At 41.2% G+C, this 15,360-nt stretch overlaps 1 protein-coding gene across 1 annotated transcript in view; it reads right to left on the bottom strand.

The window, feature by feature from the left end:
* Positions 1 to 948: 948 nt before the first annotated feature.
* elfn1a (extracellular leucine-rich repeat and fibronectin type III domain containing 1a) overlaps positions 949 to 15,360 on the bottom strand; it is an 84,397-nt gene continuing 69,985 nt past the window's right edge. Inside the window, exon 3 of the mRNA XM_037792854.1 lies at positions 949 to 5,323. Coding sequence (XP_037648782.1) covers positions 2,582 to 4,945 — 2,364 coding nt within the window. The 5' untranslated portion in view covers positions 4,946 to 5,323 and the 3' untranslated portion in view covers positions 949 to 2,581. The remainder of the gene's footprint in view (positions 5,324 to 15,360) is intronic.

The following is a 15,360-nucleotide window of genomic DNA, read 5'->3' as shown; positions in this document are numbered from 1 at the left end:
GTCAGCTCTGCTATCAGATTGCAGACTGTGGTCTCACCTCAACACACAGCACCTGCTTTTCATTCATGGATATTGAAGTGTTTAATATTTATTTCCACGCAAAGGGCTGATGTTCTTATGGCTGATGTGAGGCTTAACGGCTTAACCTCAAATATCTGTTCTCTGCTTTTTAATAAACCCTTGTCCTACATTGACAATACTTTTAGAATTGCATTATTACGATTCTCCAAATGAGTGGGAGAGTTGAAACCAGTAGGCTACCTCTAGGTCTGAAAAGTGAAGCCAATGCTGAAGTGTCTTAAACTTGCATTCTTTCTAATAGCCAGCAGGGGGCGACTCCTCTGGTTGCAAAAAGAAGTCTGATTGTATAGAAGTCTATGAGAAAATGAGCCTACTTCTCACTTGATTTATTACCTCAGTAAACATTGTAAACATGAGTTTATGGTCTCAATCTCTAGTTTCAATTATTCTTCAATACAGCATAAAGTTCATTTAGTAAATTATGGTCCCGTTTAGAGTCAAATAGACCATAAAACAGCGTATGCTTTAGGGCGTGGCTACCTTGTGATTGACAGGTTGCTACCACAGCGTTTTCCGGTCTAGGAGTTGTCCGTGTTTTCCTCTTAGAACTTTAACCCTTTCACAGTGTGTTTTCAGTTCATGAAAGTTAATATTAACATTTTGGTCGCCTAAAATGTCTCGTTCAACGAAGGGGTGTATGAAAAATTCGAAAAAAATTAAGTATCGCAATGTTATATGTATGTTATATGTTATGTGTTACAGTTTTCCTAAAATTAGATTTTGCTTACAGTATCGCAATATATCACAATATATTGAATCTGTATGATTATACTTGTCCTATCACCAGTTTCTTGCCAATACACAGCACTAGTTCAGCGTACGGGTGTACTTAGCTCCACCCTCTTGTGTCACTTCTGGTTGCAAAATGCCAAAATCGGGGCTTCAAAACGGCAGTTCACAAACGAATGGGTGACGTCACAGTGACTATGTCCACTTGTTATATACAATCTGTGGTTGAAATACAAATTTATTGATCATCCATGAATATGCAACGAATCATCATGAGCCTGTTTGGAATATGTTATGTAAACATCTTACAAAGAAAAAAGCGTTAATATTTACTCAAAAAATTTCATGATATACAAATTCACAGCCAGTAAGTCAGAGGATTCAGTTTCACATTCTCAAATTTTACTCTAGCACGTTGATATTCGTCTGGTACGTAGCTTTCATAATATACAAAAAGATTGAACAGCCTAGCAGTTAAAAAGAAAATGAAACCTCTCGGCAAGCAACAAGGCCCATCCGAACAACAAACTACTTTCCTGCATTTATCGGATCAGACATTATGCAATATAATACACTGGAAGAAATATTGAAGCAAAGGAAAAAACACAGTCGTTAATAGCAGTAAATAAATATTTCCTTACATAAAAGCTGCCATAGACAGATCAGAATATGTATCTGTTACATTCATCCATCGGGCTCTCCTGCAGGGAGGAAGCTGTCTCTACCTAAACAACAGGTGACAAAGTACAGCTGCCTTCCCTTTAAAATGTTAGTGATTAAGAGTAGGCTTTCAATACCATATCCTGTATGTGGATATCATTGTTTCCCAATGTCTTCACTTCGTAACTGATACAATAAAAAAAGGAAAGAAAGTCAACATGGACCTACTGCTGTATGTTCTAACGATTCCCAGACCGTGCAGAAATATTGTAAACATTTCAGCTTTTTCTACTTTGGTACTAAAGATACAAATGATGGTTCATGAAACTGATGATTGAGACTTTCATTACAGCATGGCGTATACTGCATCTTGTCTGCATGAAGTCTATCAGATTCCATGCAGTGAATACTGCATTGTGTGATAAAGGGGACATTAAAACTGAATCCAGCTGTATATTTTAAATGCATGTAAAAGCTTTTAAAAAAGAAAAGAATTAAAAAAACAAACAGGCGGTGACGGTTAAAATGACAAAAAGGTTTAAAGTGGCCGTTCTTCAGCAACGAGTTATTCCCAATGAACAGCGCTCCATTTGATAAACCTGATTCATCCACTAATACTTATCCATTTACACAGCAAACATTGCAAATATAGATACCCATATCTGTACATAGTTTCGTTTAATTAAATATATGCAGGGAGGGAAGAAAAAAAAGTTCTTTTTGAATGAAGGGTCCAGATAATTCCTCAACAAAATATTGAGGTTTCAGTAGACATATCTTCATATAGTAGTTTCATATTACACAACAGCAAATCCACTGTCACAGGACTTGGCCATGCGATACCCAAAAACCTATAATCCATTGTAACATATATATTATTAATTTGCAATATATTTTCTCTTTAATAGATAAAAGTTTTCCCGATGAATGCTTTACATAATATGACAAATTTAAAGACTTTTTACCCCATTTTCCTCACAGTCAAAAGAGATGTGATACAGGTGAGTGAGTAGTTGATTATAATATGGAAGTATCCATTGATTCAATTGTCAGATGAGGTTCTTGTGTCATTTCTGCAATGTGTGGTCCATTTTAAAAACACCTAAAGAGGTTATGATTTCTGTTGGGATGATACACCTTTCCAGTAGTCTAAAATATCATGCAGGTCCTCATCCTTTGCAAACTGGACTTTCTTACGCAGAGCATGGCCCGCAGCCATGTACTCCTCATCTTTGTGCCGCTTCCGGTGGAGTTTGAACCGCTCCCAGATGCTGTGTGAAGGTTTGCAGTAGTATTCGGGACTGGAGGAGTAGCTTAGATTGTGATACTGAGATGACAGCTGGGAATATGCTAAGTCTCTGGAGCGGGAGTGACTGAGAGGCTCCAACAACTTGTGGCTGTCGGGTCCTTCCAGCTCCTCTATGTGAGCGTCGGGATACGAGTGCCGGTGGTCACTGTACTGACGCATCTTCTCCGCCTCAGCCCTCAGGATGGCGGCAGCGGGTGTTACAGTGAGGAGGGTCTCTCCTGTTGGGGAGGTTTTCTCTATGTACTTGGATTCCGAGCGATAAGGCCTGGGGCTTCGCATTGGCCCTCCAGTGGCAGTGCTGGGCCTCTTTGGCGAGACATCAGAGGTCCGATGCCTCTGCAGAGAGTGGTGATAGCTGTCTGTATACCCTGGGGACAGAAGGCCAGATTTACTCTGTGGGTGTTCTGATATTAGTACAAGCTGGGGCTCTGCAGTGGACACTGCTCCAGATTTCCCTTGAAAAGAGGTGGATTCTGACTTTAGAGCGTCTATACAGTTGTTAATTATCTGATTGACTTTATCCACCTCTTTTGCAATGGTGGAAATCTCTGCCACCGACCCTTGGCTATTCCCAGCCATTCCCATGTCACACTCCCTGCGTTCATGGTGGTCCACGCTTCGCACCTCCATGTAATTCCCTTTCATCATTTTAGGAGTATCACTTATCTCTTGAAATTTGTACTGCTCCATTTCAGCTGCAGATGGTAAGTATGGCATACGTGCCATGCTCTCCCCGGCCAACAACTGCTTCTGCGACATCCGAGAAATAGTCGCTCCCTCCAGCTCTTGTCCGTATTTGAGTTCTATTATATTTTTCTTCAGGCTACCTGCTTTTTTGTGCTTTTCATCTTGCTGGCGCTTTCTTCGCAAGCAATAGTAGACCACACCCAGAAAAATGACCATGCTAAAGAGGCAGCCCAAAATTGTCATGATGTAGTGAGTAGCAGTTGCATTGTTGACAGCTCTATCCTTTCCATTCCAAGGGCCAGTAGTGATTGTCAGACAAGTGTGGTTGTGTCTAAGAGAATTACGTATCGAAGCGACACAGTATGTGTAGTTAGTGTGGGGTTTGAGGGTTTTTAGTTCAATGTCCTCCTCAATAACTTTCAGGTTTTGAATATCTGTGAAAAAGCTGTTGTTGTACAGGACCAGGATGTACATCTTCTTGTAGGGGAGAGGAATCTGAACCGTGATGGTGGCGCCTGTATTTGATACTTGCTTCAGTTTCATCTGAGGGTTTACTTCCACGTCATTGTAGGTTGTACTGATGGTAATGTCTTCTGGTTCTGTGCCTGAGGGACAATCTTCCAGCCCACAGAGTGTCGAGTCCGGTGGGGGTGTATTGGGCTCAGTGGGCATAGGAATAAATGGTGTCACGTAGTCATCAGTACACACAGTGGTGAGCATGTGAAGCGCATTTCGATATGTTGGATTGTTTGGATTCTGGCTCAATAAACTATAACCAGAGACGCCGGGTGGGGAGTCGCAGACCATTCGCTCATTCGTCCTGTTGGGGAAAACTGAGAGCCATTTGACAAAACCAAGTAATTCACACGAGCAGTTGAAAGGGTTGGTGTACAGCTCGCAGGTGGTCAGTTTGGTCAAACTGGTAAACGTGGACCCGTCTAACTGCTGGATGCGGTTCATGGAGAGGTCAATGTTCTCAATATTGGGGCATTCCCAAAAGGCATTGGGTGTCACAGTCTCAATCAGGTTTGCCTGGAGGTAGAGGTACTGCAGCTTTCCTAAACCCCTTAGGATCCCCTCTGTCAGGTTCCGCAACTTGTTGAAGCCCATTTGAAGGACTTGTAAGTTAAACTGAGCAGAAAAGGCCCCATCCTCTATGTAGGAGATTTCATTCTTTGTCAGGTTCAGGTAGGTCAAGTTGGCAAAGCGACTAAGGGCAGAATACTGGATGCTTTTGATTTTGTTTTCATTCAGACGAAGGTCCACAATGGTGCTGTTGATATGCTGTGGGATGGCCTCATAAGGTGGTTGGTTTTGGCTACAAATTGCAAGCCATACAAAGCCCTTTTCACCCTCAATCAACCAGCAGTCTCCACTGACTCTGCCAATATGAGTCAAATATACAATGGCTACAGACCAAAACAAGGCACTCATCACCATGCCTGAGCTGCAGGCCATGGGTGCTTCTCTGAAAGTCATGTGCAGGGCCAAAAAAATGAGAGGAGGGTGATACCGCTGTGGTTTCAGTGCAGCTGAGACGATCCTGTTGGAAAATCAGCTGGATGTTCAACTGTTCTCCGGGCCAAACACAATCCTTTTATTTGTCTCCTCCACATTGATGGAAGGTAGTGTCCCCATGTACCAATCAGAAAAATGTTGAAAATCTGCCCTTACACTGAGTCCCTTTCATTGAGGTATGCCTGCAGCGAACGTGTGGTGATGCTTAAAAGAGATTTCACCGCCTCAGGTTGGCTTGTGCTTTTCTCCTTAGAGGTTACCATCATTAAACGGTCTCATCTTATTGTTTCTGCCACTGTCTTCCTTTCTGTGTCTCTCTCATGTACACGGAGGAATAACCTGCAAAAGACAAGAGCACATAGTTGACATTAATTACATTTTATCAGGATACTTATATTGCATATGTTGGTATTGAAATGTTACATTCAAAGCCCAGGATTCATGTTTACTGCATGCTCTTCTTGTTCATGCCCCACCAATTATTTTGTACACAATTTAAGAGGTGTTTGCAGTCCCTGTGGCAGACTGCAATTTAAGAGAACTGTTGGCCAATTACCACTTGACAGGTTGGGGAAAGCAGGGTCCCTGTTTTCACACCATTAACCTGAGGACTGTCAGACACCACTGAGGCCAATGTTAAGAAGCTGCAATAAATCAATTATAAAACACCACACAAAATGACACTTTGGATCAATGTATTAAGGATTTTCCTCTGAAAACCTTCATGCATAAATTCAAATCCTTTTGAGCACTGATTCTACAAGAGAAAAGAGGGGAATTGTGCACAAGGTGTGATTACTGGATCATATTAAATTAAATTAAAATCTTTGCAAAGGGAGACGAGCCATGGTTGTTAAAATGGGAGCAACAGGCTCTTGCTCTCTAATCTGTGGAGGCCACTGCAGAAAAAAAAATCCCCAAATCATATTTTCTTTTTTTTGATACCTCTCATTAATCTTGCTTCTCAAATACACGATACAGCATATGACATCCATAACACTTGCTTTTTGAATATTTCATCGGGTTTTACTGTTTGTGCAGTGTCATACAATAAGATAATACCAGTTAATCCACTCATGGTAAATGCTACTAAAGTGTACGGTAACAATAACACAAGTAGAGAAGAGTCATAAGGTCAGCAAGTCTTGCAGACTCTTTAATATCAGTTGCACAGGAATCTCTATCAAAAGTTTTCTAACATTAGCAAACATTAGCCACCGTAGCTACTGGTCATACCAGACTGGACATAGCAATAAAAAACCCTGAGTGTATCAGACTCATAAGGGTGTGTCTATTATCTCCGCCAGGAGGATTGTGATATCGGTCGCGACTGATATCCGATATGTGCATGAGTGTGTGCATCCCTGTGTCTGTCCACGGCTAATCTCGCATACCGCTGCACCAAACTGCATACTATTTTGTGTGCTCATTTATCGCTACATGCTCAAGGACCTCTCGTGGTTGCAGTGGCTCACACTTTCTCAAAACACCTTTTATTTCCTGTTTGATACTGCTGACTCACTACTATTAACCAGCCCCCGGCCGGTAGGGGCCGCATGTGATCACATAGCTGAGTGCATCGCCTCCTCTGAGCTACGACTCTGCTCCCAGAAACACAGTGGGGGGAAACAGTTTGCTCCCTGTTATTGTTTTGGACGATGTTTGGCGAACAGCGAACAGCTAACGGAACTACCAGCACACACACAGCTGAGAACCTCTCAGCCACTGCTCTGTGGACAGAGACACAGTGGGGGAAAACAGTTTGCTCAGTGGTCTTGAAGCCTAAATAAACGCCTCAGGTCACGGTTACGCCCATGAGACGGAGCTGAGACCCATGCCTGCACAGAGCCAGTGCAGACATCTGCATACATTAAAATGAGAGCGTACTGTTGTTGTGTGAGACGTACGAGTGAATAACACGCCAGATACACTTGCAGTTTGGACGTTAGCCAATTGTGGGTCGTATTCAGTCAATCAAACACTACAGTGGTCGTTGCAGACACACCTGGCGGAGATCTGCACTCTACTGAATGCACCTTTCTGGTTGTTTATGTGTTCAACTTTTAATTTGTAAAGGCATTGATGTGCTATTTCGTCTTTCAAGTTACATAGAGTTAAACTTTATTAGACTCGCCATATACATACAGGTACATACTTGAAATTTGACCACTGCATTAAATCCATCCTAAGCATTAGCAGCAGAGAGCTGCTATAGAGCGAATCGCCAACCTTGTAGTTAAGGACGACCCACTTTACCCACTGAGCTACAGCTACCCCAGTATGGAGTCCATAAAGTATGGAGATTATACTTCTGTCAATAGATGGATTCAGAGCACAACCTTACTGTTTTATATAACCAAATCACTCAATATTAGAGCCTTCTGCCTGCTGCTCAGGTATGCAGAAGTGCTTGAAAGACTGCAATCAGAAATAATAATGTGTCTTTTGAAGCAATTTGTCGATCGATTTCTAAAATACAGCAAGAGGATGTTTACACTCCAGAAGCAGATCAAAGAGAACACTATTTGCTGTAGTAGTTAGTTTAGTTTCACAGAGACTACTGTTGGGCAACCGCAGAGATATTTAAGATTAGTGTTTACAATGGTATTAACCACTAATGCGGAGCACACACTACACGAGAATCAAGACGATTTTGGGCCCGATTCCCACTTCCTGACAATGGTCAGCAAAGCCCCGATGTTTTGATGGCTCTAAAGATTATCTTTCCAGATATTCCTTTGGTGTATGGTCCGATCAGCTCAGAAGTCCATCTTGACCGCACATATTTATGATCTGATATCCTGTTATGTGTAGGGAACCCCGAGGACAGCTGATGACGCCGTCACGTGGGGAAGGACGATAGCCAATTGGGAACCAAGCTGACTGAAACGGAAGGACAAGCCGTCATGGCGGCCGCGTCTAATGCATGAGCTAATGCAAAACGCAAAGCCCAAAGTAGTAGTAAGATAGACTCAGAAGTGGAGGACCACCTTAGTAGTTAGTGGCAACAACAAGAGTGTTTATTTAATGTGTCTCCATGACTTCATCCATTATTTTTCTTTTTTTCTTCCTGAATTTTCAGTACAAAGTAGTACAAAAACTAACATCACTACTTCTTCCTGCCCGTCGTCCTCCATGTTTGTTTACACTAAAATCACATAAGATTTCTGTTTTTTGAGTCGGGACTCTTGTTGTTCATGAATGGAATCTGTAAGTGTGTGTTGTGCTGTTTTGGCCAAATCGTTGCTCACCACACACTATCGGAATGAAACTGTTAAATGTAACATAACATGTCGTTATGTGTGGGGTCCCTCACATTTTGAAAATCTGTTAATATTTGAAAAATCTTTTAGTGTGGTCCAGCCTTAATTTGTAAATAATGAGCATACTAATGTAATGTAATGTAATCAAAATGCACTGGAAATGAGCGCATCAACCCAGAGATATAATCTATTCTTCTCTTATAGTTCACCAGTTGTGCCTCTGACTCAGGCCAAAATGAGTCACCTCATGGGGGGGGGGGGGGACTTGTGGTGAGAATGTGCTTTTGTGTGTAAGAGGACGTGGCTCTTCACAACAGGGACAATCGCTGTTAGAATAGAATAAATGTGACAGTTTATGGCAGAGAGAATATTCTTCAAGTTGAAAACCCCTCCTGCCATTGTGGACCTAAAGGCCATTCCCACTGTCTTTTGACCTTTTATTGAGGTTGGTTTATCACATTACAATCACACGAGTGTTTCGGTTTTCCTCATCCTACATCATGTCGGGGATGCAAGTGTCTGCACTGAAACACTAATTTGTTTTCTTTGCTTGACGCTAAATAGGATGGGTATGGACTGGGGACCAGCACCAGTTCTGAGGCCAGTGTCTTGAGGTGCTGAATCTAGTCAGAATTAGGACTGTCAAAGTTAATGTGATAATAACGCGTTAACGCAAATTCGTTTTAACGCTACTATAATACATTAACGCAACTTGTGATTGTTAGGTTGTAGCGGGCCCAGTTTTAAAGCTAGAGTGAAGATACTGGAATCATATGAAACTAGAAAACCTAAGCAATCCATTGGTACATGTCATAATAGCTTGATGCAAGGAGGCTAAATATCGCTCCAAAAGTACGCTAAATTTGGGTGAGGAAAAACTGGCATGGCCATTTTCAAAGGGACACACTGACAGCTGTTGTTGCCTGTTGGGCTTGAGTTTGCCATGTTATGATTTGAGCATATTGTTTGTGCTAAATGCAGTACCTGCGAGGGTCAATATTTGTCATTGTTTTGTGTTGTTAATTGATTTCCAATATTAAACATATACATACATTTGCATAAAGCATGCATATTTGCCCACTCCCATGTTGATAAGAGTATTAAATACTTGACAAATCTCCCTTTAAGGTACATTTTGAACAGATACAAAATGTGTGATTCATTTGATATGAATCATTATTAGCTATGGCCAATCATGCGATTAATTGCGATTACATTTTTTTAATCAATTGACAGCCCTAGTCTGAATGTATATGATCCCTGGGGATACTGAGCTGTGGTTGGTGTGTGTTTTGTGTTTTTTTCTGTACAATTAATTACAGTAGGGTTCAATCCCAAGATCATCTTGCAATGAGGCAACACTGCTAACCACTGAGCCACTGTACCACCACCAATAATAAATCCATGTGGTTTCCACATTTTACATTCCCAAACAAACCCTAACACACAATTTTACAAAAACCTACAATCATAAGAACTGCATGCTTCATTTTACATTAAAATTACATAAGAATTTTAACAAAATAACAATAACTAATAATAAAAGAATGATTTTAAATCTGCTTTTGGGGAAATGAGCATTCCAGCGCTGAATCATCTCCAACAGTAAACACTGTGCTGTATGCTGATAAACTGATATTGGAACGCTGATAACGTTGCATGTGTCACATAGATTTGGGTTGGCCTGGAGGGTGAGATTATATGTGAATCTATAACTCAGAGTTCAGCCTATTTGTTATGTATATTCCACACATTTGTTGTAAATGGGGAAGCTGGTATATCTTCATTGCCAATTCACTCTTTCTGCCTTCCAATTCCCACTCTATACCAAATGTGGTAAATGAATGCATAACACAGCAAGCTGCTTTTCTATGTGCTGCTGTATGTATTGAATAAACCCTGATATGTTGCTTAGTGGCAGTCAGCATGAATATTTTATCGGCAATATGAGTGTGACAAAGTTACACAACTGAGGAAGACCCTGTCACTGAATTTTAGTCCTGTGCTACTAAAGCTAGCTAAGTGCAAGTTGCATTCAAAGACACATAAAAGACAGCATTTTAAATAACAAATAAAGGGCGATTTTGGTCCACAGAAACCTTTTTTAATTGCAATTCTCCTCGGTTCACACAATGCTAACACATGTTATGCAATCGGGCTGAGATGATGAAGTAAAAGCACTGGTCAGGTATTCAAGTGCAGATAAAGAGGAGAAATAAAAGCTGTGGTGGAGGACACTGCAAACAGAACGCCAAAGGCTGCCATTACAAAACCACCTTCATGACGACAAAAAGAGCAGCGGCGGAGGAGCATTGAAGAAAAGAACACTCTCAAAGCCCCTGGGAGGAAAGAGCTTCCAAATCAAATGTTCCATGAAATGAATATGAAAAAATACAGCTCTGCAGAATATCTGGCACGGCAAAAGAGCTCTTAAAGAAAAACGGTGCCTTGTTATTATTCCCCAGTCTCTGACCTTTACTGCAAATACCGCTTGGCAGAGACTGAGCTCATCTGACCCGATCTCCGCCCGCTCACAGCGTGGCACCGGTGCAAGATCCTTCAGAGGCTAAATGGAAGTTTAAGTTAAACCTGAGAAGTCTCCTCTCATTTACAATGCATTGGCTGTGTTGTGTTTGTCCACAGTGACTCACTCTAGTGAGCCACCGACTGATTCACTGCCTCACCAGTCACCACTGAAAGCCATGCATAAATTACAGCCAGGCAAGTGCCCTGTGTTAGGGTAAACACAAACACACACACACACAAGCACGCTGTACAATAATAGGTGATACTGTAGCTTTAGCGTGCAGGTTTTGCACTCGTGTCCCAGTGAATCCACAGCATATGCCAACAAAAACAACGCCTGCAGTGTTGAGTTGTTAGGGGACAAACAAAGCAACCAACTACAATAAAATACATTTTTTAGTGCTTTGGTTTCATGCAAATCACATCATATTGTATATGCAGATCTTCAAACGAGCCTAAGGCACCCAACAGGGTATGTTGCCTTATGAGAGCTTAGGTCTATTTGCCACCACAGACCCACTTTCCATAATGGCACCAATCTGTATGGTCCAGTGCTAGCCCTGAGTGCAGCAGGCCAGAACACCCAAGGCATCAGAGCTGAGTATATTCCCCTATCAGACACAGGCAGCCATTCCACAGTCTCTTTTCCATTTAGGCTTTATGCGCTGCGTAATGAAGGCTTTTCTTTTTCTTTTCCTCGTCTGTGGATAACCTATTGAAACCCTGCTCTTGAAGAATGATTCAAACACTGCCTTGTAAATTTCTGTTCCAGTTGCTCAGGGCCTGTTCATACTTCACTTCCACTCAGTAAATCATTGGTTCTTTTTTTTATGAAAAAAAAGGCTTCAAAACATCACAAAGGCAGCTGTAGATGTGAAGAAATAGAGGTCTATCTTTTATATAACGGCAGCATGTTAAGCAACTAAATTTGAGCAAAGAATCTGACTTTTTTTCGCCCAGTGGAAAAATCACAAGAGTTGGAATGCTGAGATTGGCCTTAAAGGAGAGGGTTGAAGTAGGTGTTGTGGTAGTGACAGGTTGGATCGTAATTTAAGGGGAATCGTTCAGCTGCAGTGGCTCTCTGTGTCTGGCTGGAGTCTTTAAACTTGAAGCAGAAGAGTCATTCTGCTCCACCACAAGAGCCAGTGCTTCAAGGCAAACTTTGACAGAGGCTCCAGAACACCACATTGAGAAAAACGATCTTGAAACTACTTCGCCTCTCTCCCCGCAAACAGTCGTGTATTGTATGCAAACCAACCAGACTGCACATCAACACCCTCTCTATCTCTGCTTCTCAGTTCCCCTTGTTTTTCAATGCGTCTGTCCAAACAATTTCACCGTGAATACTAAATGAATATTTTTCTGTTCTATCTCCAAGTGTCTACAAAAGCCTGATATCAAAGGATCTGTTTTTACAGTTTGAAGCCCTGCTTTTTCTTGTTTCTCCGGGTGCTTCCTATCTTGTTCTTTGTGATGGTGATTTGGTGAAGGTGCCTCAATCTCTGAGGACCCTCCTCATCCATACCAATGACTAATCTTCCTGCTGAGAAGAATGGAAAAAAAAGTAAAGATTGGAAACCAGAAGTGGAGAATCAATTGAGTTTAAATGGAATTATTTCTCTTGGGGAAGGAAAACATTGTGCTCATTGAGGTACTGAATTGCTTCGGAGGGAAGGAGAACGAGGGCACATATGCTTGGGTTATATCAGAGGATATTAACTCATACATTAATTACTCTGGGAATATTGCCTGGAAAATAATGGATGGTCCTGTCTTCATTGAGTACTGTTTGCTAAAATTTGAGCACTTTATATGGCTTCAGTGATATACTTGTTGGACTGGAAGTGTCTTTTTCAGTAGACAGGATCTCAGCAAATGGGAGTTTTTAGTTAATAAAACCTAAGTAGTGAGAAGTATTGTGTGCTGCCTTGATGCACTGAATTCATTAGTTTTCCAGACAAAGACTTTTATTCCTGCATGACAATTGGAGTTGCTTCCTCGTATAAAACAACTTTCAGCGCAGTATTTATCTCAATATGACCTCTCGAGGCTGAAATAAAGTAATACATGTAGTGATAAGGTACTCTATTTGGAGTTACACAATACACTGTAGGTGATTTGAGAACATTTGAAAACACACATTTCCTTGGAAATGTCCGATTTAACTGCGTTTGCCTGATTCCCCACAATAAAGTGAGAACATTTCATAAAATTTCACATGAAATTTCACATTGAAACCGGCATTGAATGATTTTTTGGCCACTTGGGGGAAGCGGAAACAAGCTGAACAGTTGCTTATTTACCCAATTTGCCAGCTGAACCAACACTACTAAATGATTATGTCCTGTCTCTGCCTTTTCCTGTTGTAACAGTTTTTGTAGTGTGTATTATCTCATCACAACTTATTTTTTAAGAACATTTAAAACTGTTTTGATGTTGTGTTGAAGTTTGCTGTAGAAAAATTACGTGTTTGGTCCAGTGGGCAACACCAGGGTCTGAAAAGTGAAGCCAACGTGGAAGTGCCTTAAACCTGCATTCTTTCTAATAGCCAGCAGGGGGCGACTCCTCTGGTTGCTAAAAGTAGTCTGATTGTATTGAAGTCTATGAGAAAATGAGCCTACTTCTCACTGGATTTATTACCTCAGTAAACATTGTAAACATGAGTTTGTGGTCTCATTCGCTAGTTTCAAGTCTTCTTCAATACAGCATGATGTTCATTTAGTAAATTATGGTTCCATTTAGAGTCAAATAGACCATAAAGCAGGGTATGATTTAGGGCGTGGCTACCTTGTGATTGACTGGTTGCTACCATGGCGTTGTCTGGTCTGGGAGTTGTCCGTGTTTTCATCTCATAACTTTAACTCTTTCAGTGTGTTTTCAGTTCATGAAAAGTTCATAACCTTTATGGTCGCCTAAAAATGTCTTATTCAGCGTTCGGTTGTACTTAGCTTTACCCTCTTGTGTCACTTCTGGTTGCAAATAACCAAGATGTCATCTGCAAAAAAACAAAATGCCAAACTCGAGGCTTCAAAATGGTAATCCACAAACCAATGGATGATGTCACGGTGACTACATGCATTTCTTATATAAAGTCTGTGGTTTGCTTAAGTTGGAAACTTGCCCACTGCAATGGAGTCTTGCTAGCTCCTGTATATAAACAATCGGTCGACAGGCTGGTTTATTTACAGTATTAAAATATTACAACCTTACAGCAGTACTTGGTAAACTGAACAGACTTCGGAAGCTGTAAGTCATTAGTCATCTCAGCGGTTTAATATGCGAACACCTCATGTGTTGCAATTTAAAAGGAAGAGAAACTATAATTGTTGATAAAACATATCTAACATTTTTCTCCAGTAATCAAACATCCTAGATTTCTTGAAGTTTTGCCGAGATATTTAAAGGACAAATATCAATTTCTTGCTGCCAAGTAGTTCTGGTCCCTGCTAATTAGCTGCAAATAAGCGTCAGAGTAATAAGTATTGCTGAAGTGTGAGTTGATCTCAATTAATGCTGATGATACATTAGTGCTAAATGTCAAATAACAGTCAGATCCTTTTTGGATAATTAAGGCCTTGAGTGCAAAGGTTGGGCTGATACAGATATGAGCAGGCATGCTGAATTTGAAACCGGTCTATTGGAAAGTTACTGTCAGCCCACGTACTACTTGGTATTCTACACCGGTGTCATACTTTGTAAAACTTTAAATGACTTACTGCCCTGCCATCTCTTGTAAATTCCCAATATCTCACTCTATTGTTCTTCAGTGTATCAAGAGTCCTTCAGCAGGCTCATGACCCAGTATAAGTCAAGCTTAGATGAGAGCAAAAAATCTCATTACAAACTAAAAGCTCTACTTTGGGTGACACCTCTTATAAAGATGATAAGCCATGGAGAGTGGCGTGGAATCACACCGCACTGATGGAGACAGATGTATCAGTGAAACCCTGCAGGACAATTAACGCAGCCCGGCACAATTTAGCAGAAAACAAGGAAGCAGAGGAGTGCATCCTGCTCAACCTTTCACAGTTCTTTCTTTAAAATGATCTCTGCACTGTACTGTACTCTGTAATAAAAACCATAGTTCAGCTCCACAGAATGCATACTGAACAGGGAAAAAGGCAACTGGGCCATAGAGAGCATTTATCAAAGGGACAGGAGCAAAGTTTAATTTAATTCTGTACATTTGAGAGTGAGACACAACTTGGAATAACACCTGAAGGTTTAAATGCAATTTTCCAGGCCATCAACTGACCATCAGCTCGGCACGTTATTTTGGCCTCCAAGCCAAAGCATCTGCCAGCAAAGTCTCTAGCTGCTGACTCATGACACGTCTTAAAGTGGGAGCTACTGTGCAGCCCTGAGCGCGACAGGAAGTTATGGAAAACTCACTACTCAGGTGGATTTAACAGGATCGCTGGGTGTCAACTTCTTCATGTTTTTATTAATATCTTAGAGAATTGATAAAAGCTCACATATGCTGACAAAATCTGCGATAAGACACGCTCTCCTTATCTTTGTCAATTTCCTCGCCATGCTGAACCAAGGTTTCCCCACCAATTAACCTTCAGAAAGTGACTGGAGCTA

Source organism: Sebastes umbrosus, chromosome 14 (assembly GCF_015220745.1).
Source record: "Sebastes umbrosus isolate fSebUmb1 chromosome 14, fSebUmb1.pri, whole genome shotgun sequence".
NCBI lineage: Eukaryota > Metazoa > Chordata > Actinopteri > Perciformes > Sebastidae > Sebastes > Sebastes umbrosus.
The sequence above is the reverse complement of the archived record's forward strand: the minus strand, read 5'-3'. Positions and strand labels throughout refer to the sequence as shown.